The sequence below is a fragment of the Rana temporaria genome, chromosome 2 (genome assembly GCF_905171775.1).
Source record: "Rana temporaria chromosome 2, aRanTem1.1, whole genome shotgun sequence".
NCBI classification, from domain to species: Eukaryota; Metazoa; Chordata; class Amphibia; order Anura; family Ranidae; genus Rana; species Rana temporaria.
In genome coordinates, this window is record NC_053490.1 from 345,310,434 (window position 1) to 345,335,275 (window position 24,842).

The window sequence follows — 24,842 nt, forward strand, 5'->3', positions numbered from 1 at the left end:
CGGCCAGGAGGGTAGGGGATTTGCAGGCGCTATCCATGAAAGAACCCTTCCTGAGAGTACAGGCAGATAGGATCACTCTTAGAGCAGACCCCCTGTATTTACCGAAAGTGGCATCCGTATTTAATAGGACGCAAGACATAATATTGCCGTCCTTTTGTTCTGAACCAAAGAACGAGAAAGAAAAGAAATTTCATTTTTTAGACGTAAGAAGGTGTCCTCTCACTTACCTAGAAAGAACCAAGAGTTTTAGGAGATCCAATCACCTATTAGTTCTACATGCTGGGCCCAGGAAGGGACTGCAGGCATCAAAGGTCTCAGTCTCAAGATGGATTAGAGAGGCTATATCCATAGCCTACATATGCACCGGAGCGACTGCTCCCAGTAAAATCAAGGCTCACTCTACTAGATCCTTGGCAACTTCCTGGGCTGAGAAAGCAGGGGCCTCCTGGGAACAAATCCGCAGCGCGGCTACCTGGTCCAGCCATCACACATTCCTGAAGCACTATCGTGTGGAAATGTTATCACAGCAAGACTTAGCCTTTGGTCGAAAGGTTCTACAAGCTGTGGTCCCACCCTGAAGGTAGGCCTGTGTATACTTGATTATCCTCTCGGGTGCCGTCCTGGAAGGTGATAAGAGAAAACCTACGTTGGGCTTACCGGTAACGGTATTTCTATGAACCTTCCAGGACGGCAGGCCTACTTCCCGCCCTATGTGGAGGGAAAAGGTAAGTACCTATAAGGACTACGTCCCTTGTGAACCAGTTCAGAATTACTCTATTACATACTGGGGAGCAAGGGGAAGGGTGGGGCTTTTTAAACTGTCATGTGATTGTGTTTCCTGCAGGGAGGAGCCATCATCTCTCGGGTGCCGTCCTGGAAGGTTCATAGAAATACCGTTACCGGTAAGCCCAACGTAGGTTTTTTTCCCCCATCCCTCTCTCTAGCCGCTCCCTTTTTCTTTGTTCCTTCCCCTCGTTTTTTCTCTCCCTTCCATGTAGTCTCTATTTGTATTCCTTCTATTATTTCATGGTGGGGTTAATAGGATTAGAGGCAGTGCTGGTGGGAGTTCTGATCAGTCAACTTGGGTGCTCTTAATCAAGGTCATCTGCTGATCTGAGAACTATAGTGGGGACTTTTAATGGCAACTATAATCACAGGTAGTGTTACTCCGCATTCACGGTGTCTCAGACATTGTGGTGTCTCAAAGCAGTGACACCTATGCTGAAATCAGGAGATGGGGTCTCCTCCAGCCTCTCCCACTTCACATTCCTCACATTAGCTGACTTCTAGTCTCTGCCCCCAGCCAATGTCGTGAACTGAATGAGCGGGTGCGGGCTTCAGGAACAGCCCAGGATTTGGTGACACCCTGGCAAATCATCATTTGACCCCCAAGGGGGTCCCGACCCCCAGGTTGAGAACCACTGGTCTAGCTTGATTTGGCCCTGACACTTTTGGATTCACATTTTCTTTTTTGGTTCATTTTTTTGCCTAATGCGTGTTATGTTGATGGGAATGCGTCAAACAGTTGCCATTGCATGTTTGTGCTGATGCAAATTGCTGTACTTTTACACTTGTTACAATGCACTTTATATTGCACATTAACGCATGTTAGTGTGCGTTTGTGTCAATGTGCAGGGACATCTGTTTTTTTATGTATTTCTTTTTGAATTAAATGATCAGGTACGAACACAAAGGTATACAGCCTTTGAGTCAAGATAGTGGCCATTTTTTAGCTTGCTGCACTGTCAGGATGATAGGCATTTTATGCATTTGTAGTTTCCACTCGAGGAAGATTTTTCCTCCTTGGAGCTTCAGATGGGGGCTTATCAGTTATACTGTGACTTTGGCTATACAACGTCCTTGGCTTAAAGCTAAACTACAGGCAGGAGTATGTTAAATGCTCATTATGTCTAGGAGAAGAATAGCAACACTTGCCTCATTTCACATTTGTTGGAGAGTGGAGGATAACAATGGCTATCCACGCTTCTGGGATTCGGGGTGGCCCTTGTCATCCTCACATACAATCCAGGACTGTTTTTACTGAGCCGATCAGCGGGGAAGAGAAGCAACTTTGAAGGCCCTATCTTACAAAAGGGCAAGATTTTTTTGCCTTATTCCTTTTCCCCTAGACAAAAGGTGCCCCATGGCAAAGGTAACTTTCATGGACAGACACTGCAGCAATTTTGACAAAGTGGGTATTGGCCTTTAACCAGGATTGGACTAGGCAGAAACTTGTTAGAAAGTGTTAATCACAGCAAACACTGTACAGTACCGCCCAGGGGGCGGTCCCTCTAGGTACAACCCCTCTCCCTGCATCTCTCGGCTCAGTTTTGTTTTCTGCCTAGCCTAGCAGAAGGACATGGCTCTCTTCGGGTCCACGTTCCTGGAGTTTTTTCCCCAAAAAAATTCGAGCGCGTGCCGACCTTGGCTACGCACTGGGTCGTCCACGACATGCCCCGTTGCTCCAGGGGTGGCCGGTGAGCTACACGCTCCAGGGCACGCATATGACCGGTCTCTGTCTGAGTAACAGCATGCTGGGCTGACAGTCACCTCCGTAACCATGCGGAAAATGGCCTGTCTGGGATGCTTCCAGCGTAATCCACGCAGGATGGGTAAGTAGAAGTCCCCTGCTCCGACAGGTGGATTTATCTGGGCATTCCTGGGAGGTCCAATAGGGGGTTCCATCCTTCCCTTCCCCTCTCCCTTCCTTCCCTCCTCCCTGGACTCTGAGAGCTAGGCTAGCTGCAGGGGGCCGGGGGTCTACTGGGGGAGGGCTCCATCTGGAGTGGGGAACTGCACTGTGGGTCCGCTTCCTGGGGTGCTAGTAGGCTGCCATCATTAGTGTTTTTACATACTTATTTCTCCCTCCATGCGGCTGGCGGCGGCCATTTTCTTGCGGTCCTCTCCGTTTTACAGACACCCGCTTGGTGGCCATTTTGTGAGGGTCATTGGCCTCTAGCGCTCATTTAACCAGCGCGAATGACCAGACGCACGCTGCAGAGGGTCAGACTGACACAGGCGCCTGTAGATGGCGCACCTCAGACGGGAGATGGACGGCAGCTGTGCGGTGACCGTTCTAGGGTGGCGAGTCCTCTGGGGGGGGCACCCTTGTCTCTGTGGCAGCTAGGAGGAGGGTGGGCTGTGCTACCTTACTTGGAGTCCCTGTGTGTCAGAATGGTGTCAGAAGCGGACACCTCTCCCCCTGAAACGCCTGAGTTGGCAGCTGGTGTCTCTGCACCCGCTGTATCGGTGGACGCTATGTTGGCGATCCTAGAGGCTTTTGTTGCCAAGGTGGAAGCGGCGTGTGGGAACACGGGGATAAAAAGCACCCCCTCCCATCCTCTGGGGACAACTCTGATACGGAGCCGGGCCCAGCTGCGGCTCATGACCCTGGTTCTGATGTGTCTGAGGATGCAGGCTGAGACCGGTTGGACAGTGAGGATGTCTCCGGGTCAGCACGCGAGAGGGCTCTGGTAGATGATCTTATCACCGCAGTGATGTGGAGGAGTCTGCGGAAGAGATTTCGGTCCCTTTCGGGTTCCATAATCTGACTCGCACTGCATGGGTGTTTTCTTGTGTGTCTTATCTAGACAAACTTTTATACATGGAGTGGGACAAACCACAGAAGGTTTTTTCGGTCCCTAAAAATTTGGCGTACCCCCCTTTGTCCAGATTAAACAAGTTGACCATGATCCCAGTGGAAGGGGCTCCTGCTTTCAAGGACCCTGCGGACAAGAGGGCTCAGGCAGTCACCCGCTACCTATACACGGTAGTGGGCTCGGCAGTGCGTCCAACTGTGGTTGGGGTTCTGGTGTCTCAGACTCAATGAATGGGCAAAATTGCTGCACCATGGGTTAATGGAAAGACAGGCTTCCTCGGACGAGGTGGCTCTGGCCGACCAGTTGGTACAGGTCCTTATGTTTGTCTGCGAGTCAGCTTTGAGTACGATTTCCTTGCTGTCCAGAGCCTCAGTCTATGCGGTGGTGTTGCGCAATCTGATCTGGCTAAAGTGTTGGTCTGTGGACCAATCTTCCAAGAAGGCACTGATGGATCTACCCTTTAAGGGCGACAGACTTTTTGTAGCATCTCTGGGTGACATTAAGAAATGCCACAGGAGGTAAGAGCATGCTGCTCCCACAATCCAAAAAGGGTAAGTAGCCACACACCGTAGGCAAGGACCCTCCTTCACTGCGCTAAAGCGTTTTTTTTTTTTTTCGTCCGCCCAGTACTGCAGGTGAACGATCCCAAGCCGATAAAACGCCGGCCCGAGGCACAGAAGCGTCCCTGGTTTCCCAAGCCCAATAAGCCTGCGGACAAATCTGCGTCCGCATGAAGGTCTGCCCCCGCCAGTCTCGGGTGGGGGGGGGGGGACGGCTTCGTGAATTTACAACTTCGGTGGACGTCTCTGATCTCCGACCGGTGGGTTTGCGAAGTGATTTCCGCAGGGTACAAGATAGCGTTTCTCTCTTGCCCCCCGAGCAGATTTTTTTCCCTCCAGCTTCATCTAACTTGTCGGGTAGCCCTGTTTGGGGCAGTTCAAGATCTGCTGGTACGCGGGGTAATCATTCCTGTCCCAGTACAGGAATGGTTTTGGGGGTTTTACTCAAATCTGTTCGTAGTACCAAAGAAGGATGGGGTTTGTCCAATCCTGGACCTCAAGGCCCTCAATTGCTTTGTGAAAGTTCAAAGATTCCGGAAGAAGTCAGTTCGCTTTGTTGCTGCTCTCCATTCGGGGGACTTTCTGCCGTCCTTGGACATCAAGGACGCATACTTGCATGTTCCCATATACACCAGGCATCAGATTTCTGCGCTTTGCGGTCGGAGATTACTATCAATTTGTGGCTCTCCCTTTTGGCTTGGTATCGGCACGAGGGTGTTCACAAAGGTGCTCGCCCCGATTCTGGCCCTGCTAAGACAGCGTGGAATAGCTATCGTGGGCTACATGGACGATCTTCTGAGGGCCACTTCAAACTCAGAATTGGAGGAGAGCGTGCCTATAACCTGTCAGACCCTTCGAGACTTTGGGTGCTGAACACTCAGAAGTCAGTATTTGTGCTGACTCAATGCCTAGAATATCTGGGGTTGGTTCTGGACTCCTCAGAGGTGTAGGGTTTTCTCCCTGTGGAAAGGTTGCAGACCCTTCTTGCTGCGGTACGCCAGTTGGCATCCCGAAAATGGTCGTCACTCTGTCTGGGAAGTCGTTCCTTCCCTGTCACTGGACTGTGATCACAATGGACCCCATCCTTACTGGTTACGGGGGGGGGGGGGGTCTGGGGTGTTCAGTCGCCCCAGGGTCGCTGGACTCGGAAGGAATCCCGCCTACCAATCAATGTCCTGGAACTTTAAGCAATCTGGCTTTGCCTCTCCAGGGGCGCCCTGTCGGTATCCAGACGGACAACTCCACGGCAGTGGCATATGTCAACCATCAAGGAGGAACAAGAAGCTTGGCTGCTTCGTCTGAGGTCGCTCGCATCCTGAGGTGGGCAGAAAGGGTACCGCCCTGACGGCCGTATACATTCCGGGCGTGGAAAACAGGCAGGCGGACTACCTGAGTCGCCAGATGCTGGACCAAGGAGAATGGTCTCTACACCCGGATGTGTTTCAGCTCCTTTGCCAAAGATGGGGCGAGCCGGATGTAGATCTCCTGGCTTCTCGACTCAATCAGAAAGTATTGAGGTTTGTGGCCAGGTCAAGATACCCATGGGCAGGCCTGACAGATGTGTTAGTGGCACCATGGAGTCGGTATCGGCTATTGTATGCCTTCCCTCCCCTGAAAGCTCCTTTTTTATCTACTTCGCAGTGTAGAGGCAGAGGGGATTCTAATGATTCTAATTGCTCCGGATTGGACTTGACGTCCTTGGTATGCCGACCTAGTGCGTCTAGTAGCAGATGTCCCTTGGCATCTACCGCTGCGAGGGGATCTGCTGTCGCAAGGTCCCATACTTCATCCTGCTTAAAGCGGAGTTCCGGCCACAATTTCACTTTTTAAAGCGGTTCTCCACCCTAAAGTGGAGTCCCGCTGATCGGAACCCGCACCCCCTCCGGTGTCACCTTTCAGGGGGGAGGGGGTGCAGATACCTGTCTAAAGACAGGTATTTGCACCCACTTCCGGCCTCACACTACGGGCGAAAGACGGGTTTTTCTGACTTCCCGTCTGTCGCCCGTTGTGTGCTGGGAACACTCGGATCCCAGCACACAGCGTGTGAGCCAATCGGCGGGCGCAGCGCGACTCGCGCATGCGCCGTAGGGAACCGGGCAGTGAAGCCGCAGCGCTTCACTTCCTGGTTCCCTCAGCGTGGATGGCGGGGGGAGCAGCAGAGAGACGAGCGATCGCTCGTGCTCTGCTGCGATCAGCGCTGGACTCCAGGACAGGTAAGTGTCCTAATATTAAAAGTCAGCAGATGCAGTATTTGTAGCTGCTGGCTTTTAATATATTTTCCCCATGGCACATCCGCTTTAAATATAAATACCCCTGTAATACACAAGCTTAATGTATTCTAGTAAAGTTAGTCCTGTAAACTAAGGTCCGTTTTGTTAGGTTGTTACAGCATTTAGACACTTTATAAAATAGAAATTGTCTGGGGCCATCTTAAGTGTGGGCATCATGAAGCCAGACTGTATGACTTCCTGGATTTCAGCCTTGCAGACCTCGCACTTGCTGATCTCGCACTTGCTGCACAAGCAGTGTCAGATCAGGTTTCAGCACCTGTGCTGTCCAAGTCACATGATTCTTTGAGACTGGGGAGTGCAGAGACTCCTGGTAAGTTGATCAAATACCACCCAAAAAAAGCTCAATTTGTGGGGAAAAAAGGCACCAATTTTGTTTGGGAGCCACGTCGCACGACCACGCAATTGTCAAAGCGACGCAGTGCGGAATCTCAAAAAGGGCAAGGTCCTTAAAGAGGAGTTCCACCCAAATTTGGAACTTCCTCTTATCCCACTCCTCTCCCCCTTACATGCCACATTTGGCATGTAATTTTTTTGGGGGGGGAGTGGGGGCTTCAGGAAGAGTGGGACTTCCTGTCCCACTTCCTCCTTCCTGTAGGCGACTAAGCTTAATCGCCTTCAGGAAGGGGCTGCTGTAGATCTCCTGGCCAATGGCGCGGCGCCGCTCGCGCATGCGCAGTGGGTGCCCGGCCGTGAAGCCGAAAGCTGTCACGGCCGGGTGCCTACACTGAGAATGAAGACGCCGGCCGGGGAGGGGGGGTGAGGAGCGGAGCCCCGGCCGGCGCGTCGCTGGAGCGCTGGAGCAGGTAAGTGTCTGTTTATTAAAAGCCAGCAGCTACACTTTTTGTTGCTGCTAACTTTTAATAAACATACAAATGGCTGGAACTCCCCTTTAACCTGCATAATGGTCCGGGTCTTAAGTGGTTTAAAATCATTTATTTTTTTATTCAAAATACCTCAGTAGTCATTCTAGCTTAACATTTTGGATAGCATTAATGGAGCACTTGCATCTTTTTAAAAAAGGTTGCATATATTGTAGGTTTATTGGAGGGAAAAATACTGTGACTGTACAAGCAACTTATCCACTTTCCATTGTCTCCTAGGCTGGCCTATCTTTGGAAGTTCGGTTACAAATTGGTTTAGATGTAGTGGAAGGCATTCGTTTTCTGCATAATCAAGGCCTGGTCCACAGAGACATCAAGTTGAAGAATGTTCTGGTGAGATTAAGTAACAATACCTATATTGATGCTAAAGCACATTATTTACTATAATCTGTGTACACTGTTTCATGTTTAAAGTCCACTCTACAAAGCTCTTATAAATGCACATCTTATTTAAAAAAAAATATGTATAACCTGTATGAAGCATATGTTCTATTTTCATGTCTGTGGCCCAGTTTCCACGTGAGTGTCTATTAGCAGCTGCAGCATATAAGGGGATTCCCTTGCTTTAACGACCCTGAAGGGAAATTTTAAGTCCATACCAACCACCGCTGGAGCCTTCATCTGCCCATAACTGCACTAGGCCTCTAAGAAGGCTTTGGCAAGTCTACCCTTGGTGGGCAATTTGCCTTTTTGGAATGACTGTGAAAATGTCCTGGAATGTCGGTTAATTCTCTACCCTGCTTCACTGGACAGTCTCACCAGGCACCCAGTATAGCCCCGTACACACAAGCCGAATGTCAGGCGACATCGGGCAGTTCAATGGAAATTGGTCGACATTCAGCCCGTGTGTACTGCAGCTGGTCCGACCTGAACCAAGCTGTTCAGCCTGCTTCTGTCAAAGGGGCGTGACCAAAGAAGGTCTGGCGACCCCGTCCAGTGTGTTCTGAATGGGGGCCGTCATGTCAGAACACAACAGAAAAGGAGATCACTAAAGGCGGTCCCCTAGTTACAAACATCTGACTTACAAATGACTCCTAGTTGCAAACTGAGGGCGACAACAGTAAGAGAGGAAATCTACACCAGGAAGGGAAATTTACTCCTGTAAGTGTTATGGGGGGAAACAAGGTGTCTCCACTTATTTTATCACCAAGGCTTGTTTACACAACAACCCAAATTTTTCAAAATCCAATTGACATTGGGACAGAAAGTGAGGCGAAATCTTCTTGACAGGGGCACAGACAGAAAAACGTAATACAGGGGTGTTAACCCTTCCATATGCTATCCAAAAAGCTTAAAAATATTTTTTTAGGGCTGGAACTACACTTAAAGGGTTTGTTAACCTATAATATATATATATATATATATATATATATATATATATAATACTATGCCAGCCCCTCTTAGATCACTAGTTTTACAAAACGAGCAGTGTTAAATACCCATTATCAGCTTTTTCAGGCTGGTGACATGACTAGCGGCTGCTTTCCAGCACTGATAAATGGCTTCTGAGGGAGGGCCATGATCTTCCTCTGACGTTGGTCAAGGAGATCACGTGACTGCTAGTCTCCTCAGAAGCCCTGTCTTGGAGCTGTAAAGCGGCCGTGAGTCATGTGACCAGCCTGAAGATGGCTCAAATTGGGTATTCACACTACTCGTTTTGTAAAACTAAAGACATGGTGTGCTATGTCAGCTTCTAATAGAAGGGCTGGCATTGAATTTTTTTTGAATTTACAAGCAATTGGGGGGGGGGGGGGGTGCGGAGACAGAGGCAGATGACTGGGAGGAAGGAGGGGGATAGAGGAGAGCCAAGAGGACAGTGTATGATGGAGGGACATACTTTGACTACGATGATCAGGGTGACGCTCCTGTGGTTAGTGTGGGTTTTTTTTTTTTTTTTTTTTTCTCCTACAGTTTAGAGGGGGCAGATTATACAGTACAAGTGCTGTGTAATCTACTTTACGGTACCAGAATCTCTACCTTTTGTTAACCAAAAAAACTTTAAAAAAATTTGCCTGTTCCAACTTACAGATTCAACTTAAGAGCAACCCTACAGACCCTAACACCAGGTTGTTGGTGCAGTGGCTCTGACCTGAGCTGTCAGTGTTTTTATTTTTTTATTTAGCCCACTGGGTTGAACAAAAAACAGTATGTACTAGTTTTAAGAGTGCAATGACACACAAGTTTTTGGCAGTAGCTTAATGTGAATCTCCAAGGTGGAGCTCAGTCAGGCTGTAGTGCAGGCCATAGATTACATTCTCCTATGGGTAGAAAGACATGTTGCAGCTTTTATCAGTGTACATACCACATGTTGAAAATTTATTGGGTAGATCGCCTAGGCTGGTAGCACTTGGTTCCTAGGAAATGGTTGTTTCCCAAGGAAATATCTCACAAGAACTGTCGGACACCAGATGTAGATCTGATGGTGCCACATCTGAAAAGACTAGACCAGCTTTCTTGCAAAGATAACGGACTTGTTAGGGGAAGCAGTGGATGCCAATGGAGCTCTGTGGGATGTATACATTGAGACTTTAACTGTCTCACAGGGTAATTTTTACTAAATATCGCCATGATTTTCACAGCCTCAGATTAGACACCAAGGACTTGGATATAATCCATCTGCATGAAGATGCCCCTGATGTCTGCCAGATCATCTAGATCTTTGCTAACAAGGTCAGATTTCTCCATTCAGCTTCTTGATGGCTTTAGCTGCATAGCTGCTGAAGCCAAGGTTGGAGAACCATGAGAGGTTTTGAGGAAGCTAGCAGCGTTTAGTTTTGTGACTGATGTTGAAGGAACATGAGAGCATTATCTCAGCTTTGCAAGTTTTGGAGTTTTCAACCTCTGTTTTTCCTTGCATAATCCAATAAATAAAAGGGCGCCACACCAACCCAAAAAAGAAAACCCTAATCGGAACAAAAGTGACCAGGCTGCTGCCCCTTTAGATGCAAAGTGATACTAGACAATATGTGAGTGATAATGGTAGGTGCAAGCCTTAGAATACAGTAAAAAATGTATCTATAAATGTACAAACCATATGTAAATATATAATGTGTAAAGTCCAAGTGTGCAATGACACATTGCCAAAACCAGTGTTTTCAAAAGTACTAGAATCATCCTTGTATGTGCTCCACCACGTGCATAAACACTGCACTCACCAGAACACTACGGCCAGCAGAGTGACCATTAGGCGATTCATAAATCAAATCCAAATCGATTAAGGATTATGAGCATGATCTTCTATGATGCTCATGGCTTGTGTATACGCCAGACTCAACCGAAAAAATTTAGGTTGATCTGCAAAATCCAATGAGCATGATTATTAAAGGTTTTCAAGACTTATAATCACAAACACATGCCTGTAGATACTTTGTTGTAGTGATCATGCATTCTACAAAATATTCTCTTCCAAAAATCCCACTTTCGATGACCTGCACTTCTGAGTCAGCACTCTATGCATGAAGGTTAAACCTGTCTGCAGCGGCCCCTCCAATACCCACCAGAGCCCCATCTTGATCCAGCGCTGTGCACAAGAACCTAGCCCTAGGCTGTCCCGGGTTTCTCCCTCATTGGCAGAGAGAGCAGCAGAAGCCATTGGCTCTAGCTACTGTCAGTCACAGCCAGTGAGCCAATGAGAGGGCAGGGGACAGAGCCAAGCCACGCAGTGCGTGAATGGACACACGCAGCAGCAAGCTGCTTGCTGTAGGGGCACTTGGCAGGGAACCTGATAAGAGGAGGATCAGGGGGACTACTATGTGCAAAACAATTACACAGAGCAGGCAAGTATAATGTGTGTGTGCGCATATACAGTTGTGCTCATACGTTTACATACTCTGGCAGATTTGTATTTCTTGCCCATTTTTCAGAGAATATGAATAACAAACTTTTCTTTCACTCATAGTTAGTGTTTGGCTGAAGTCATTTAGTAATCGACTGTGTTTACTCTTTTTAAATCGTAACAAACTACCCAAATGACCCTGATTTAAGGTTTACATACCCCAGTTAATACCGTGTATTACCCCTTTTTAACATCAATGACAGCTTGAAGTCTTTTGTGGTATTCGTGGATGAGGCTCTTTATTTTAGATGGTAATGCTGCCCATTCCTCTTGACAAAAATCCTACAGTTTCCGGAAATTATTGGGCTGTCTTGCATGAACTGCACGTTTTTGAGCTCTCCCCAGAGTGGCTCAATGATATTGAGATCAGGAGACTGAGATGGCCACTCCAGAACCTTTACTTTATTCTGCTGTAGCCAATGACAGGTCGACTAGGCCTTGTTTTGGATCATTGTCATGGTGGAATGTCCAAGTACGTCCCATGCGCAGCTTCCTGGCTAATGAATGCAAATATTCCTCCAGTATTTGTTAACATATTGCATTCATCTTGCCATAAATTTTGACCAAATGTCCTGTGCCTTTGTAGCTCACACATCCCCAAAACTTCAGCGATCCACCTCCGTGTTTCACAGTAGGAATGGGTGTACCTTTCATCATAGGCCTTGTTGACTCCTCTCCAAATGAATGCGTTTATGGTTGTGGCCAAAAAACTGAAAATATAATACTTACCTTTCCGTAATTTTGCTTTCCTGGTGCCTATCCATGGCAGCATACATATGGTTGGTTACTCCTCCCCCCAACCAACCCACAGGACCAATTTCAACTCTCTAAAAGAGTTGGCCCCCCTATACGCCATTCTTGTAACTAGACTCAAACATTTAAGGATAATAGAAAGGGAGGGCGTATGCTGCCATGTATACGGAAAAGGTAAGTATTACATTTTCCATTTTTCCTGTTTCCTTCATGGCAGCATACATATGGTAAATAACTCGCTCACAGGGAGGGTTGATGCAGAAATATTTTAATCTGGATTATAGAGTAGATGGCTGAAAAGCCTTTTTTTTTTTTTTTTTAAAGTGGATGTAAACAATGTAGAGTATAAGATTTCCTATCGTCTCTGCCCACTCTTGCCACAGTTAATCCAGCTCTGAGCAATCCTCTTTTATTGTTCAGTGAAAAGTAAGACTTCCAGATAAAACCCTGTCTAAATAAAAAGTCAGTTCCTCTCTCCTTGCTTTGAGTGACAGGTTATTTACATATCTAGCTTGGACATGTTTATCTTATGTTATGTTTATCATAACATGAGGTGATCCACAGTATAAAGAGTGAGAAATCCACCCCTCCCCCACATAACACATCCTGGTAATATACAATGAACTGTGAATCACCACATATTATTATAAACATAACATTACATATGAAAAACATGTCCAAGCTAGATATGTAAATAACCTGTCACTCAAAGCAAGGGGAGAGGAAAGTACTTTTTATTTAGACAGGTGGTTTGTGGGGAGCGGAGCCTGGAGGAATACCAAGGGGAGATGGGGAGTCCCATCAATTGTTTTTTTGATACAACGCACCATAAGCCCCTGCAGCGCACCTCTATTAAAGCGGTTGTATAGTAAATTTTATTACTTTTACCTACAAAAAAAAAATCTCTTAAACTTGTACGGTTTAGGAGATATTCCCCTTACAATGAGCCGCTGACCGAACAAGGCATCGGTATCTCACCTGGTCCACGCTGAGGGAGCCGACATGTTGCTTCGGCGTGGACCAGGTGAGATAAAGACTCCTCGTTCTAAGGTAAGCATTTCATAATGAGCTAGTATGCGTTACAGGTGTATAAAAAAAAGTTAGCAGGTATACAACTGCTTTAACCACTTAACGACCGCCGCATGTAAATATACGTCGGCAGAATGGCACGTACAGGCAGATGGACGTGCTGGTACGTCCCTGCCTAGACGTGGGTCCGATCGGGAACCCCCCCGGTACATGCGGCGGTCGGTAATCGTCTGGGAGCGATCCGGGATGAGGGGGCGGCTATTAGTTTCTAGCCACCCCCATACGATCGCTCCCAGCGAATCAGCTTCCTCCTCTGCCCGAACTGTAAACACAGGCAAGGAGGAAGTGATGTAATCTCTCCTCTGGCGCTCTTTTCGTCCGGACCCAGAGAAGACATCAGTACAGTGAGTTGCACACGAACACAGTTACACATAGGCACATAACCCCCCCCAGATCAGCCCCCTGTCACAGTGTCACTGATTGCAGTGATCATTTATTTTCTGATCGCTGCATTTAGTGTCATTTGTGACAGAAAAGTGTTAGGGCAGTTAGCTTTAGGCCCCTTTAGGTCCAGGGTAGCCCCCCCCCCATAAAGGTTTAACACCTTGATCATCGCCCTAGTTAACCCTTTCACCCCCTATTGCCAGTGTCACTAAGCGATCGGTTTTCTGATCGCTGTATTAGTGTCACTGTTGCTGCTAGGTAGCTCGTTTTTTTTTTGAGGTTCGCCGCCAGGTTTCTATAGCGTTGGGTACCCCATAAAGATTTTAACCCCTGATTGTCCCTAGAGTTAACCCTTTCACCAGTGATCACCGTATAAGTGTCACTGGTGACGCAGGTTAGCCAGTTAGTTATTTAGTTATTTTAACTTTGCCGCCAGGTACCCCCATATATTGCCTAATACAGGTTTTAAACCCCTGATTGCCCCCTAGTTAACCCTTTCACCAGTGGGCACCGTAGAAGTGTTACGGTTGACGCTGGTTAGTTAGTTTGCTGTTTATAGCATCAGGGCACCCGCCGTATATAACCCAATAAAGGTTTAACCCCCTGATCGCCCGGCGGGTGATATCAATTAAATTTGTGTCAGTCAGGGTCTGCGTCGCCCCAGGCAGCGTTAGGTTAGTGCCAGTAACGCTTGCACCCACGCGCAAAGCATACACCCCCCTTAGTGGTATAGTATCTGAACGGATCAATACCTGATCTGATCTATACTAACGTACCCAGCAGTTTAGGGTACCCAAAAACGCATTGTTAGCGGAATCAGCCCAGATACCCGCTAGCACCTGCGTTTTGCCCCTCCGCCCAGCCCAACCCACCCAAGTGCAGTATCGATCGATCACTGTCACTTACAAAACACAACACACATAACTGCAGCGTTCGCAGAGACAGGCCTGATCCCTGCTATCGCTAAGTTTTTTTTGGAAGCGTTTTCTACGTTTGCTTTTCTACAGTCGGGTGCTTTTTTTACCTGTGAATTATCAGCAGTGTACGACTAAATTTAGAGCCCAAAATGGCAAAGCGAATGTACACGGGTGAAGAGGCCGTCGGGATTCTGAGCATGACGGATAGCGAAGAGGAGGTCACGCATCTGTCAGATTCTGGCTCAGAATACGATCCTATTTACTACCATGGCTCCATGCCAGTTAGCTCTGACAACGGAAGTTGTGGTCCCTGCTAAGGCCAGGCGTACCTGACCCCGTTCTGATGTTGAGCAGCAAGAACCGCAGGACCCTTGTATGGAGCAGAGAAGTACTAGCGCCGATATTCCTTCTGGTGAACTGGCAAGCACCAGCGGCCTAGTACACCCTGGTCGTTCATCCAGCACTGCAGTATCACGTGGTGACGTGGCGAGTCCCATAAGTGCAGTTCAAGCTGGCGAGGTGGCAAGCACAAGTAGTGTCCCGCTGCCACCAAGAAAGACAGGCCCGTCGTGCCCTTCCTGCAGAATTCGCCTATACTGATTGGGTCCCCACCACTTCTGCAGAACCCGTACTTCCTCCCATTCACTGGCCAACCCGGTATTCAGGTGGATACAGCTGATTTTACGTCACTTGATTTTTATTCGCTGTATTTCACGGAAGATCTCTATAGATCTATTGTGGACCAGAGTAATTTATAGGCTGGTACTTGCATCGCCGCTAATCCCCAGTCCCTCCGTGCCAAAGAATGGAAACCACTTACGGTTTCCGAATTTAAGACCTGGGCCTTACCCTCAACATGAGCATACACCAATTTCCGAAGTTGCGGATGTATTGGTCCACACATCCAACTCACAAATGCCCATGTTCTCTGCTCACATGGCCAGGAATCGATACGAGACGATCCTGCGGTTCTCGCATTTCAGTGACAATGCACTTTGTCGTCCGCGTGGAGACCCTGAATTTGACCGGCTCTACAAAATTCAGCCCCTCATAAACCATTTCAACAAACGTTATGCATCCTTCTTTAACCCCCAGCAAGTTGTATGCGTTGATGAGTCCCTGATTAAATTTTCTGGGCGCTTGTCTTTCAAGCAGTACCTTCCTAGCAAGCGTGCCAGATACGGGGTCAAGCTCTATAAGCTTTGCGACAGGGCAACAGGCTACACATGGAGCTTTAGGGTTTATGAGGGCAAAGCTAGTCGGGTAGAGCCGGAAGGATGCCCAGATTACATGGGGAGCGCTGGCAAGATCGTGTTTCCCCAGCGGCTTGTAGATTCCCGTCTTAGGCTGGGGGCAAGAGCCTGCTGCAGGTGTAGTAATTTGCTTGCTGTGAAGTGGCGGGACAATGAGAATGTTTTCGTTCTTACCACCCTTCACGCAGACACGACAGTACAAATTCGTACGGCGACTGGTGTTGTGGAGAAACCCCTCTGTGTCCACGAATATAACAAAAATATGGGAGGGATGGACCTCACGGACCAGTTGATGGCTCCGTATGATATTGCCCGTAAGGCGAGACGCTGGTACAAAAAAGTGTCTTTATTTTTAATTGACTTTACTGAATGCTTTTGTCTTTTATACAAAGCTTCAGGACGGAATGGAGCCTTCCTTGAATTCCAGGAGGAGATCATCACAGAACTCCTGTATCCAGGCGGTTCTGCACCTCACCATCCCTTACCAAATGCAGTAAGCCGACTGCATGATGGGCATTTTTCGTATGCCCGCGAGAGTACCCCTACCCAACGAACCCCAAAGAAAATGTTGTGTCTGTAGCAAGCGCGGATTTAGGCGTGACACCCGTTATTTTTGTCCCCAATGTCCTGCCGATCCTGGTCTTTGTATCGGTGAATGTTTTGAACGCTTCCACACACTAGTGAAGTATTAGCATAGGGTAAAACATTTCACAGGCTAGGCACACTTACACAGGGTCTCCCAAGAGACCCTGTGTATCTTGGTATCATTCTTTTCAGCCAGCGGTCGGCTTTCATGTAAAAGCAGTCCTAGCGGCTAATTAGCCTTGACTGCTTTTACATTCAGTGGGAGGGAATGTCCCCCCCCCTGGATATAAACGACGCCATTGGGAAATTTGGAAAGCATGCTTTGTCAGATGCTTTGAGGGCAGAGGAAAGATCTAGGGTCTAATGGACCCCATTTTTTTTAAAAAAAAGAGTACCTGTCACTAACTATTGCTATCATAAGGGATATTTACATTCCCTGAGATAACAATAAAAATGGTAAAAAATAAATAAAATGGAAGGAACGGTTTACAAATAAAATAATAAAAGCTAAATAAATATATAAAAAAAAAAAGCATCCCTGTCCCCCCTGCTCTTGCGCAAAGGCGAACGCAAGCGTCGGTCTGGAATCATATTAAAACAGCAATTACACCATGCATGTGAGGTATCACCGCGAAGGTCAGATCGAGGGCAGTCATTTTAGCAGAAGACCTCCTCTGTAAATCTAATGTGGTAACCTGTAAAGGCTTTTAAAGATGTGTGTAGTTTGTCACCACTGTGCGTTTGTGCGCAATTTTAAAGTATGTCGTGTTTGGTATCCATGTACTAGGCCTAAGATCATCTTTTTTTTATTTCATCAATAATTTGGGCAATATAGTGTGTTTTAGTGCTTTAAAATAAAGTGTTTTTTCCCCAAAAAATGCGTTTGAAAAATCGCTGCGCAAATACTGTGTGGAAAAAAAAATGCAACACCCACCATTTTAATCTGTAGGGCCTTTGCTTTAAAAAAAAATCTATATATAAAACGCAACGTGTGTGTGTGTGTGTGTGTGTGTGTGTGTGTGTGTGTGTGTGTGTGTGTGTGTTCCAGCATCACGTCCAAACGGCTAAAGATATTAACATGAAACTTGGCACACATGTTACTTATATGTCGGCAACAAACATAGGATAGGTGGTTTAACCCTTACCCACCCCCATTTGCCATGGTCGGGGTTTTCCTTTAAAGTCCCATTCAACTCTATGGGAAATACATCCAAACGGCTGTAGATATTTCGATAACACTTGGTCACATGTTATATGTCCACTTAAACTATAGGATAGTTAATTTATCCCTTAACTACCCCCATTTGTGAGGGTCTGGGTTTTTGTTTAAAGTCCCATGCAAATCAATGGGAAATGTATGTTCCCACATAACTTCTGTACGCCTGGAGATATTTCAATAATACCTGGTACACATATTACTTATATGCCAAATAAAAATATATGACAGTTAAATTAACCCTTACCTACACCCTTATATAAAAGATGGGTATATTTATATTACTATGATTTTCCTCCCCAAAAGGTTAAGATGGGAAGACCGGGCAACGCCGGGTATTCAGCTAGTATATAATGTTTGGGGGTTCAACTTCACTTTCTTTCAAAAAAAAAAATATGTTTTTGTGTAAACAAACAGTGTCAGAAAGGGCTTTGTCTTCAAGTGGTTAGAAGAGTGGGTGATGTGTGACATAAGCTTCTGAATGTTGTGCATAAAATGCCAGGACAATTCAAAACCCCCCCCCAAATGACCCCATTTTGGAAAGAAGACACCCCAAGCTATTTGCTCTAACGAGCAGGGCCCTCTGATCATTCCTGTATTAAATTGTACTGTAACTATGTCTTCCCTGATGTTGTAAAGCGCTGCGTAAACTGTTGGCGCTATATAAATCCTGTATAATAATAATTTGCTGAGAGGCATCTCGAGTCCATGGAATATTTTATATTTTGACCCAAGTTGCGGGAAAGATAGCCATTCAAACCACTTTGTGTTAACTTGCGTGCATGTTACCAGGCCAAAATCACCAGGGTATGTAAACTTTTGATCAGGGTAATTTGGGTAGTTTCTGTTGTGATTATGATTAAAAAGGGTAAACATAGTTGATAATGACTTCAGCCAAACGCCAACCATGAGTGAAAGACGTTTTTTTTTTTTTTTTGGAGTTATCATTCACATTCTCTGAAAAACGGCCAAGAAATCATCAATTCTGCCAGGGTATGTAAACTCATGAGCACACATGTATGTAGTGTTTTCTTGTCTCAATCCAAAGCACTATGTCCCGTGTCTTTCTGCTGTTTCGTTCCTCGGTTATCAACATGATAACTTCTGACAAGTTCTCCCAGACCAGAGATGAAACCAGCCTGAAATTTGTGTCAGGTGGGTGCTATAAATTGGCACAGCTCTGAAAGTATCTTCGTTACTCTGCCTATGTGGAGGGGAGTGTGTTCCTTTCCTCCAATCAGCTGTCACAGTGCATGCCAAGACTTCACACCTGCTGAATGAGGAAGTAAAAATGTTGTACCCAATAAAGTTTGTAAACAAAAAAATTCTAACGCGATGCAAGAATTCTAAAGAATATAGAAAGCTGAAGACAGCAGATATACAAGTAAAACGTATGTAGGGAGATGTGTTTCACCTCTGTATTATCCAAGACTGTTCACTTCACTGGGTATAGGAGAGGGTTTACATTCACATTTTTTACCCCTACATCCCAGACCGACTACAGGTCTCTGGCACCACTGCTGTCAAGTATTTTAGAAAAATTTCAGTAGTATTTGACTCATTATTTCTCTGTTTTTAACCACTTCAATACAGGGCATTTTCACCCCCTTCCTGCCCAGACCAATTTTCAGCATTCAGCACTGTTACACTTTGAATGACAATTGCGCGGTCATGCAACACTGTACCCATTTAACATTTTGATACTTTTTTCCCCCGCAAATAGAGCATTCTTTTGGTGATATTTGATCACCTCTGTGGTTATTTTTTGCACTATAAACAAAGACCATTTAAATAAATATCCCCTAAAAATACTTTTTTTCCCACAGTTTAAGCAGGTATGTATTCTTCTACATATTTTTGGTAAAAAAAAAATCACAATGGGCATATATCGATTGGTTTGCGCAAAAGTTATATAGAATCCTCAAAATAGGGGATACATTTATTGCATTTTTTTTTTTTTTTTTACTAGTAATGGCGGCGATCTGCGATTTTTTTTTTTTTTTTTTGACACGTTTTTGGGACCATTTGCTTTTATACAGTGCTATAAAACTACACTGATTACTGTTCAAATGTTACTGGCAGGGAAGGGGTTAACACTAGGAGATCAAGCGGTTAAATATGTTCCCTAGAGTGTGTTCTAACTGAAGGGGGCGAGGACTCTCAAGGGGAGGAGACCGATCTGTGTTCCTCTGTACTGGGAACACACATCGGTCTCCTCACCTCTGACAGGACTCTGACAGGATGTGGATCTGTGTGTGTACACACAATCGCGGGTGCCCGGTGGACATCGCGGCCGCCGGGCAAGCGCATCGGGTGCTGAGTGACGTGCGTGCCCCCTGGAGGCTCGGAAAAAAAACGTTGCATCACGGTGGCCCGGAGGGACAAAGGGTTCCTCCCACCGTCATATTACAATAGTGCGGTAGGGAAGTGGTTAAATGTTATATGTGCTATATGTAACTCTAGGGTGCTAAATGTTTTATGTTATAACTTTAATTTTTTTTTTCTTCTTGCCTTTCATAGCTCGACAAAAAAAACAGGGCAAAAATCACAGATCTGGGTTTCTGCAAGCCAGAGGCTATGATGTCTGGCAGCATTGTGGGAACTCCTATACACATGGCACCGGAACTCTTTTCAGGTAAAAAATAAATAAAAATCTTGGTCAATGTGCTTCATTGCATAATTAGGTTGAAGAGATACTAGTCCATCTAGTTCAACCAATATAATAAAATACGTGCGCGCACACAACCTTAATATACACTATTCTATTACCATAATTGATCCAGAGGAAGGCAACAAAGCATAATCCAGTTCGCTCCAGTGGGGGAAATCAATTACTTCCTGATCTTCCATGAGACGTTCGGATTTTTCTTGGTTCATCTTCCATGGCATTATTACCTCTAACCATTAATATCCAGTTATATTTTGTGCATTTTCCGAATGCATGCAGTTTTTTTGTTTTTTTTAAACCATTTACTAAGCTGGCCAGAACCAGTTCTTGAGGCAGTCCATTTGACATTTTCACAGCCATCACTGTGAAGAAGCCTTTCAGTATGTGAAGGTTAAATCTTTTCCTCCAGTCTTTCTTATGCATTTTACTTTCTATCACACAGTCAATAGACCAGAGAATTATGTTCACAATATTGCTTTCAAAGAGGCCAATCATGTAGCCAGGTTTACATCACCCGCATCAGTATCCCATGGAATTTGTCTGAAGTACAACAGAGGAACACCTAAATAGAAACATGGTAGTATGCACAGCGTTTGTCAAATTCTTCCTTGCTCTCTTTTCACATACTACTTATATAGAAAAAAAAAATTTTTTGAGACAATGGGAACATCTCTCCTGCTTCTCTAGACAGGCAGGAGATCTGATCAAATTTTTTCAAAAAGGTTTTTTTTCTATGCAAGCCGTATGGTGCATTGTCAATTTTGATCACATATCCATGTGGTCTTTCTGAAAAACTTTAGTTTAACTCCAGTGAGAATAGTGATAGGGCTTGCCGTGTCCATCTGAAGGGCTCCTTTGCTGTGCCTTCATATTTGCATGTCGGCGGGACCATACTGTCTGCCACACACAAGGGCTGTTACACTTCCCACTATCAATCTGGGATTCTACAGCCATCCACTGGGAGTTGTGATAGTTCCCTTCACGAGACATCTGCATGCCGACGGACTGATGTTAACTTCTCCTCATCTGGATTCAGCAGTGGCATCGATGTACACATTTTATACCAGTATCATACTTAGCTACATGTTTTCATGACTGCTTTTGTAACAGTTTGGTATTACTCGCACAATTTTTACAGTTTATGTAGCTACATCGATTTTATCTCCAGTGCAATATTTATTTTGTTACCTACTTGAAGACTATAAAAGTTTTAATGCTATTCCCATCGAGCGCTGCCTTTATGTGTTTTTTGTATCCTGCTATCCATTTTTCCAGTGGTTGGTAGTTGCATTGGGAATCAGCCTGCAAGGAGGAGGTCAGCTAAAAGTAGTTGGATCTGTATGTGCGTTATAATTAATCGAAATTAGTCGATTAATCGATTAAAAAATAAATCGATCGAACACAAACATTTTGATCAGTAACAGCCCTAATATATATATATATATATATATATATATATATATATATATATATATATATATAAACGTACGTGCGTGTATATGTGTGTGTGTGTGTATATATATATATATATGTGTGTGTGTGTGTGTGTGTGTGTGTGTGTGTGTGTGTGTGTGTGTATATGTATATGTATATGTATATATATATATATGTATATGTGTATATATATATATATATATATATATATATATATATATATATATATATATATATATATATATATATATATATATATATATATATATATATATATAAATTTTAGTGTGTGTATATATATACGTGTGTGTGTGTGTGTGTGTGTATATCGATTAAAAAAAATTGATCAAACACGAAAATTTTAATCAGTAACAGCCCTGATAACATGCACACGAGTTGACACACAGGGGTTTGAATGACTATTAAAGGTAACCATCCTCACCTGTGATCTGTTTGCTTGTAATTAGTGTGTGTGTGTGTAAAAGGTCAACGAGTTTCTGGACTCCTGACAGACCCTTGCATCTTTCATCCAGTGCTGCATTGACGTTTCTGGATTCTGAGTCATGGGGAAAGCAAAATAATTGGCAAATGGTCTGCGGGAAAAGGTAGTTGAACTGTATAAAACAATAAAGTGATATAAAAAGATATCCATGGAATTGAGAATGCCAATCAGCAGTGTTCAAACTCCAGTCAAGAAGTGGAAAATGAGGAGTTCTGTTGAAACCAAACTATGATCAGGTCGACCATCTAAAATTTCAGCCACAACTGCCAGGAAAATTAACTGGGATGCAAAGAAAAACCCACAATTAACTTTGTGTAAAATACAGGACTCTCTGAAAACGTGGTACGGCTGTTTCAAGATGCACAATAAGGAGGCACTTGAAGAAAGAAGGCTGCATGGTTAAGTTGCTAGAAGAAAGCCATTAATACACGAGTGCCACAAAGTATCCCGCTTATAATATGCGAGCCTCAAATCTAGAGTGATGAGACCAAAACATAGCTTTTTGGCCCAAGAATTTACAGGAACAAGGCTTTTTGCCAAGAGGAATGGGCAGCTTTACCATCTGAGAAGATAGAGCCTCATCCACAAATACCACAAAAGACTTCAAGCTGTCATTGATAAAGGGGGCAATACACGGTATTAAGAACTGGGGTATGTAAACTTTTGATCAGGGTCATTTGGGTAGTTTCTGTTGCGATTATGATTTTAAAGAGTATACACCATTGATAATGGCTTCAGCCAAACACTAACCATGAGTGAAAGGAAAAGTTTTTGTGTTCATATTCTCTGAAAAATTGCCAACAAATCATAATTTTACATATCCTGGCAGAATTTATCAGCAGAACTGTGCATGTATATATCTAGATATATCTCCACAGCACACAAAAAGGGAAGAAAATAGGCTTGGGTGCACAGCAAAGACTAGTGCATATAAACCAAAAGAGAGCAGCACCTTTTCAAGGCCAAAGAGACGCTCTTTTTTGATATAGATGGAGATCTATATATGCAGTATCTCACAAGTGAGTACACCCCTCACATTTTTGCAAATATTTAATTATACCTTTTTATTTGACAACACTGAAGAAATTACACTTTGCTACTATGTAAAGTAGTGAGTGTACAGCTTGTATAACAGTGTCAATTTGTTGTCCCCTCCAAAATATCTCAACACATAGCTTTTAACCCTTTCGTTGCCAATCCCTGTGCTCCATTTTTGCACTCGGGGCCAGACCATTTTTGCAAATACTCCTTTGCTTTTTTGATTTTCACTTATAGCTTTCAGAATTTGTAACCATATATTTTCTGAAAGCACATGACCAGTATAATTAAAAGGTGCTACTGATTTCTAAGGTCCCACAATATTTGCACAAATGTTTATCAAAACAATATATTTGCTAAAAATCCGCTAAAATCATTATTCGCAGATAAAAACACAGCAAATTTTACAAAATTCCTACTAAAGCTTAACCTGTACGGGCATGTGAGCGGTCACCCTACACGGAGCTCCCGATATTGATCCTTCATAGATCCTGGTCCCGCAACCAATCCGTGCTGTTCCCCCGACCCAGAGACTCTGCCTTACCTCGCATGCAGCTACAGGGGGTAAATCGGCACTCACGGGAGCCCATGATGAACCGCAAAGGCGATAGACGCCGTGGCTGTGGAGGCCTAAGATGGCGACGGCTCCCCTCAGAGAACGGCGCGTGAAGCCGACAAAGTGCAGGAATCGGGAGGTAAATCTCATAAGGCTCAAACTGCAGGGGAAGGAGCAGCCCAGAGACATATGTTGTATTACACACCAAAGCTGCAGGGCCCTAGCTGCTCCCTTCCCCCACCGCTGCAGACACCTGCACATGTGTCTTACAGGCAACATGGCGCCTCTGCCCTAGATGACACACTGCCCTTAGTTCTCCTGTACCCACCCCAGACCTGTTTGATACTCTGCAGGAAGAGACGCAACAGCCTACACTGACTGAAATCCTGCGTGCAGTGCGGAGGTGTACAGCATCTGTTGATGGCCTGAAGGTGCAGTTTCGGGGGTCTCACGGAGACGGTGTCCTTCATGAGACAGGATCTCCAAAAGATCAGAGGACCACGGCGCTGTGGAGGGTAGCATCAGTGAGGTGGAGGACTTGCTACCCCCCCTCACCAGAGATTCCAGAACTGCACTACAACTTTTTTCATAGTTAGCGCTTGGCAAGAGCTTCAGAAGTATACGTTTCACTACTCTGGAATCCGAGCTGTTGTGGGGGTGTTATGCCCACAGAGACTCGCGTAGCTACACTGTCCCAGTTGAGGGGAAGTGTTTCTTGGTGCCTGGTTGGCACATGTTCCCTGACAGACTTTTGGCGTGGGGTTGGAGATGGGGGGGGGGGGTCGGGTCGTCTGCCCTCGCCTCACATGGGCATGCTGTACGCACCCGATGGATTTGTTCAGGACTGTTCTTACTGTTCTCGCTGGTCACACTGTTGCGCTGTGTGCTGAAATCCTCCATCCTCAGCCTGTTGATCCTTTTGGCCCAGGACTGATGTGGCCTCTGGCTGCACTAACTTTACCCACCTGCCATGGCCACCACCCCAATTGTGACTTGGAACGTCCGTGATCCACTGAAAAGCACCATGATCAGTTCATGCCTGAAAGTTTCACCCAGCCATAGTGGGCCTCAAGGAGACCTGCCTCACGAAAGACACGGTTGGTTCTCTGCGTTTTCTGGGTGGGCAAAACGTACCACTCACACTGCATATTCGCGCGGGGTGAGTGTACTGGTGCACAAATCTTGGCCTACCAGGAACTGAATGCAGTTATAGACCCCCTGGGAAGATATGTCTTTTTGTATTGCAAAGTGTTTACCATTACTGTGATATTTGCCTTTGTG

At 45.4% G+C, this 24,842-nt stretch overlaps 1 protein-coding gene across 1 annotated transcript in view; it reads left to right on the forward strand.

The window, feature by feature from the left end:
* Positions 1-24,842, forward strand: part of DSTYK (dual serine/threonine and tyrosine protein kinase) — a 225,176-nt gene that overhangs the window by 162,876 nt on the left and 37,458 nt on the right. The window contains exons 10-11 of the mRNA XM_040337559.1: positions 7,551-7,664; positions 19,884-19,998. Of these exons, the coding sequence (XP_040193493.1) occupies positions 7,551-7,664; positions 19,884-19,998 (229 nt within the window). The remainder of the gene's footprint in view (positions 1-7,550; positions 7,665-19,883; positions 19,999-24,842) is intronic.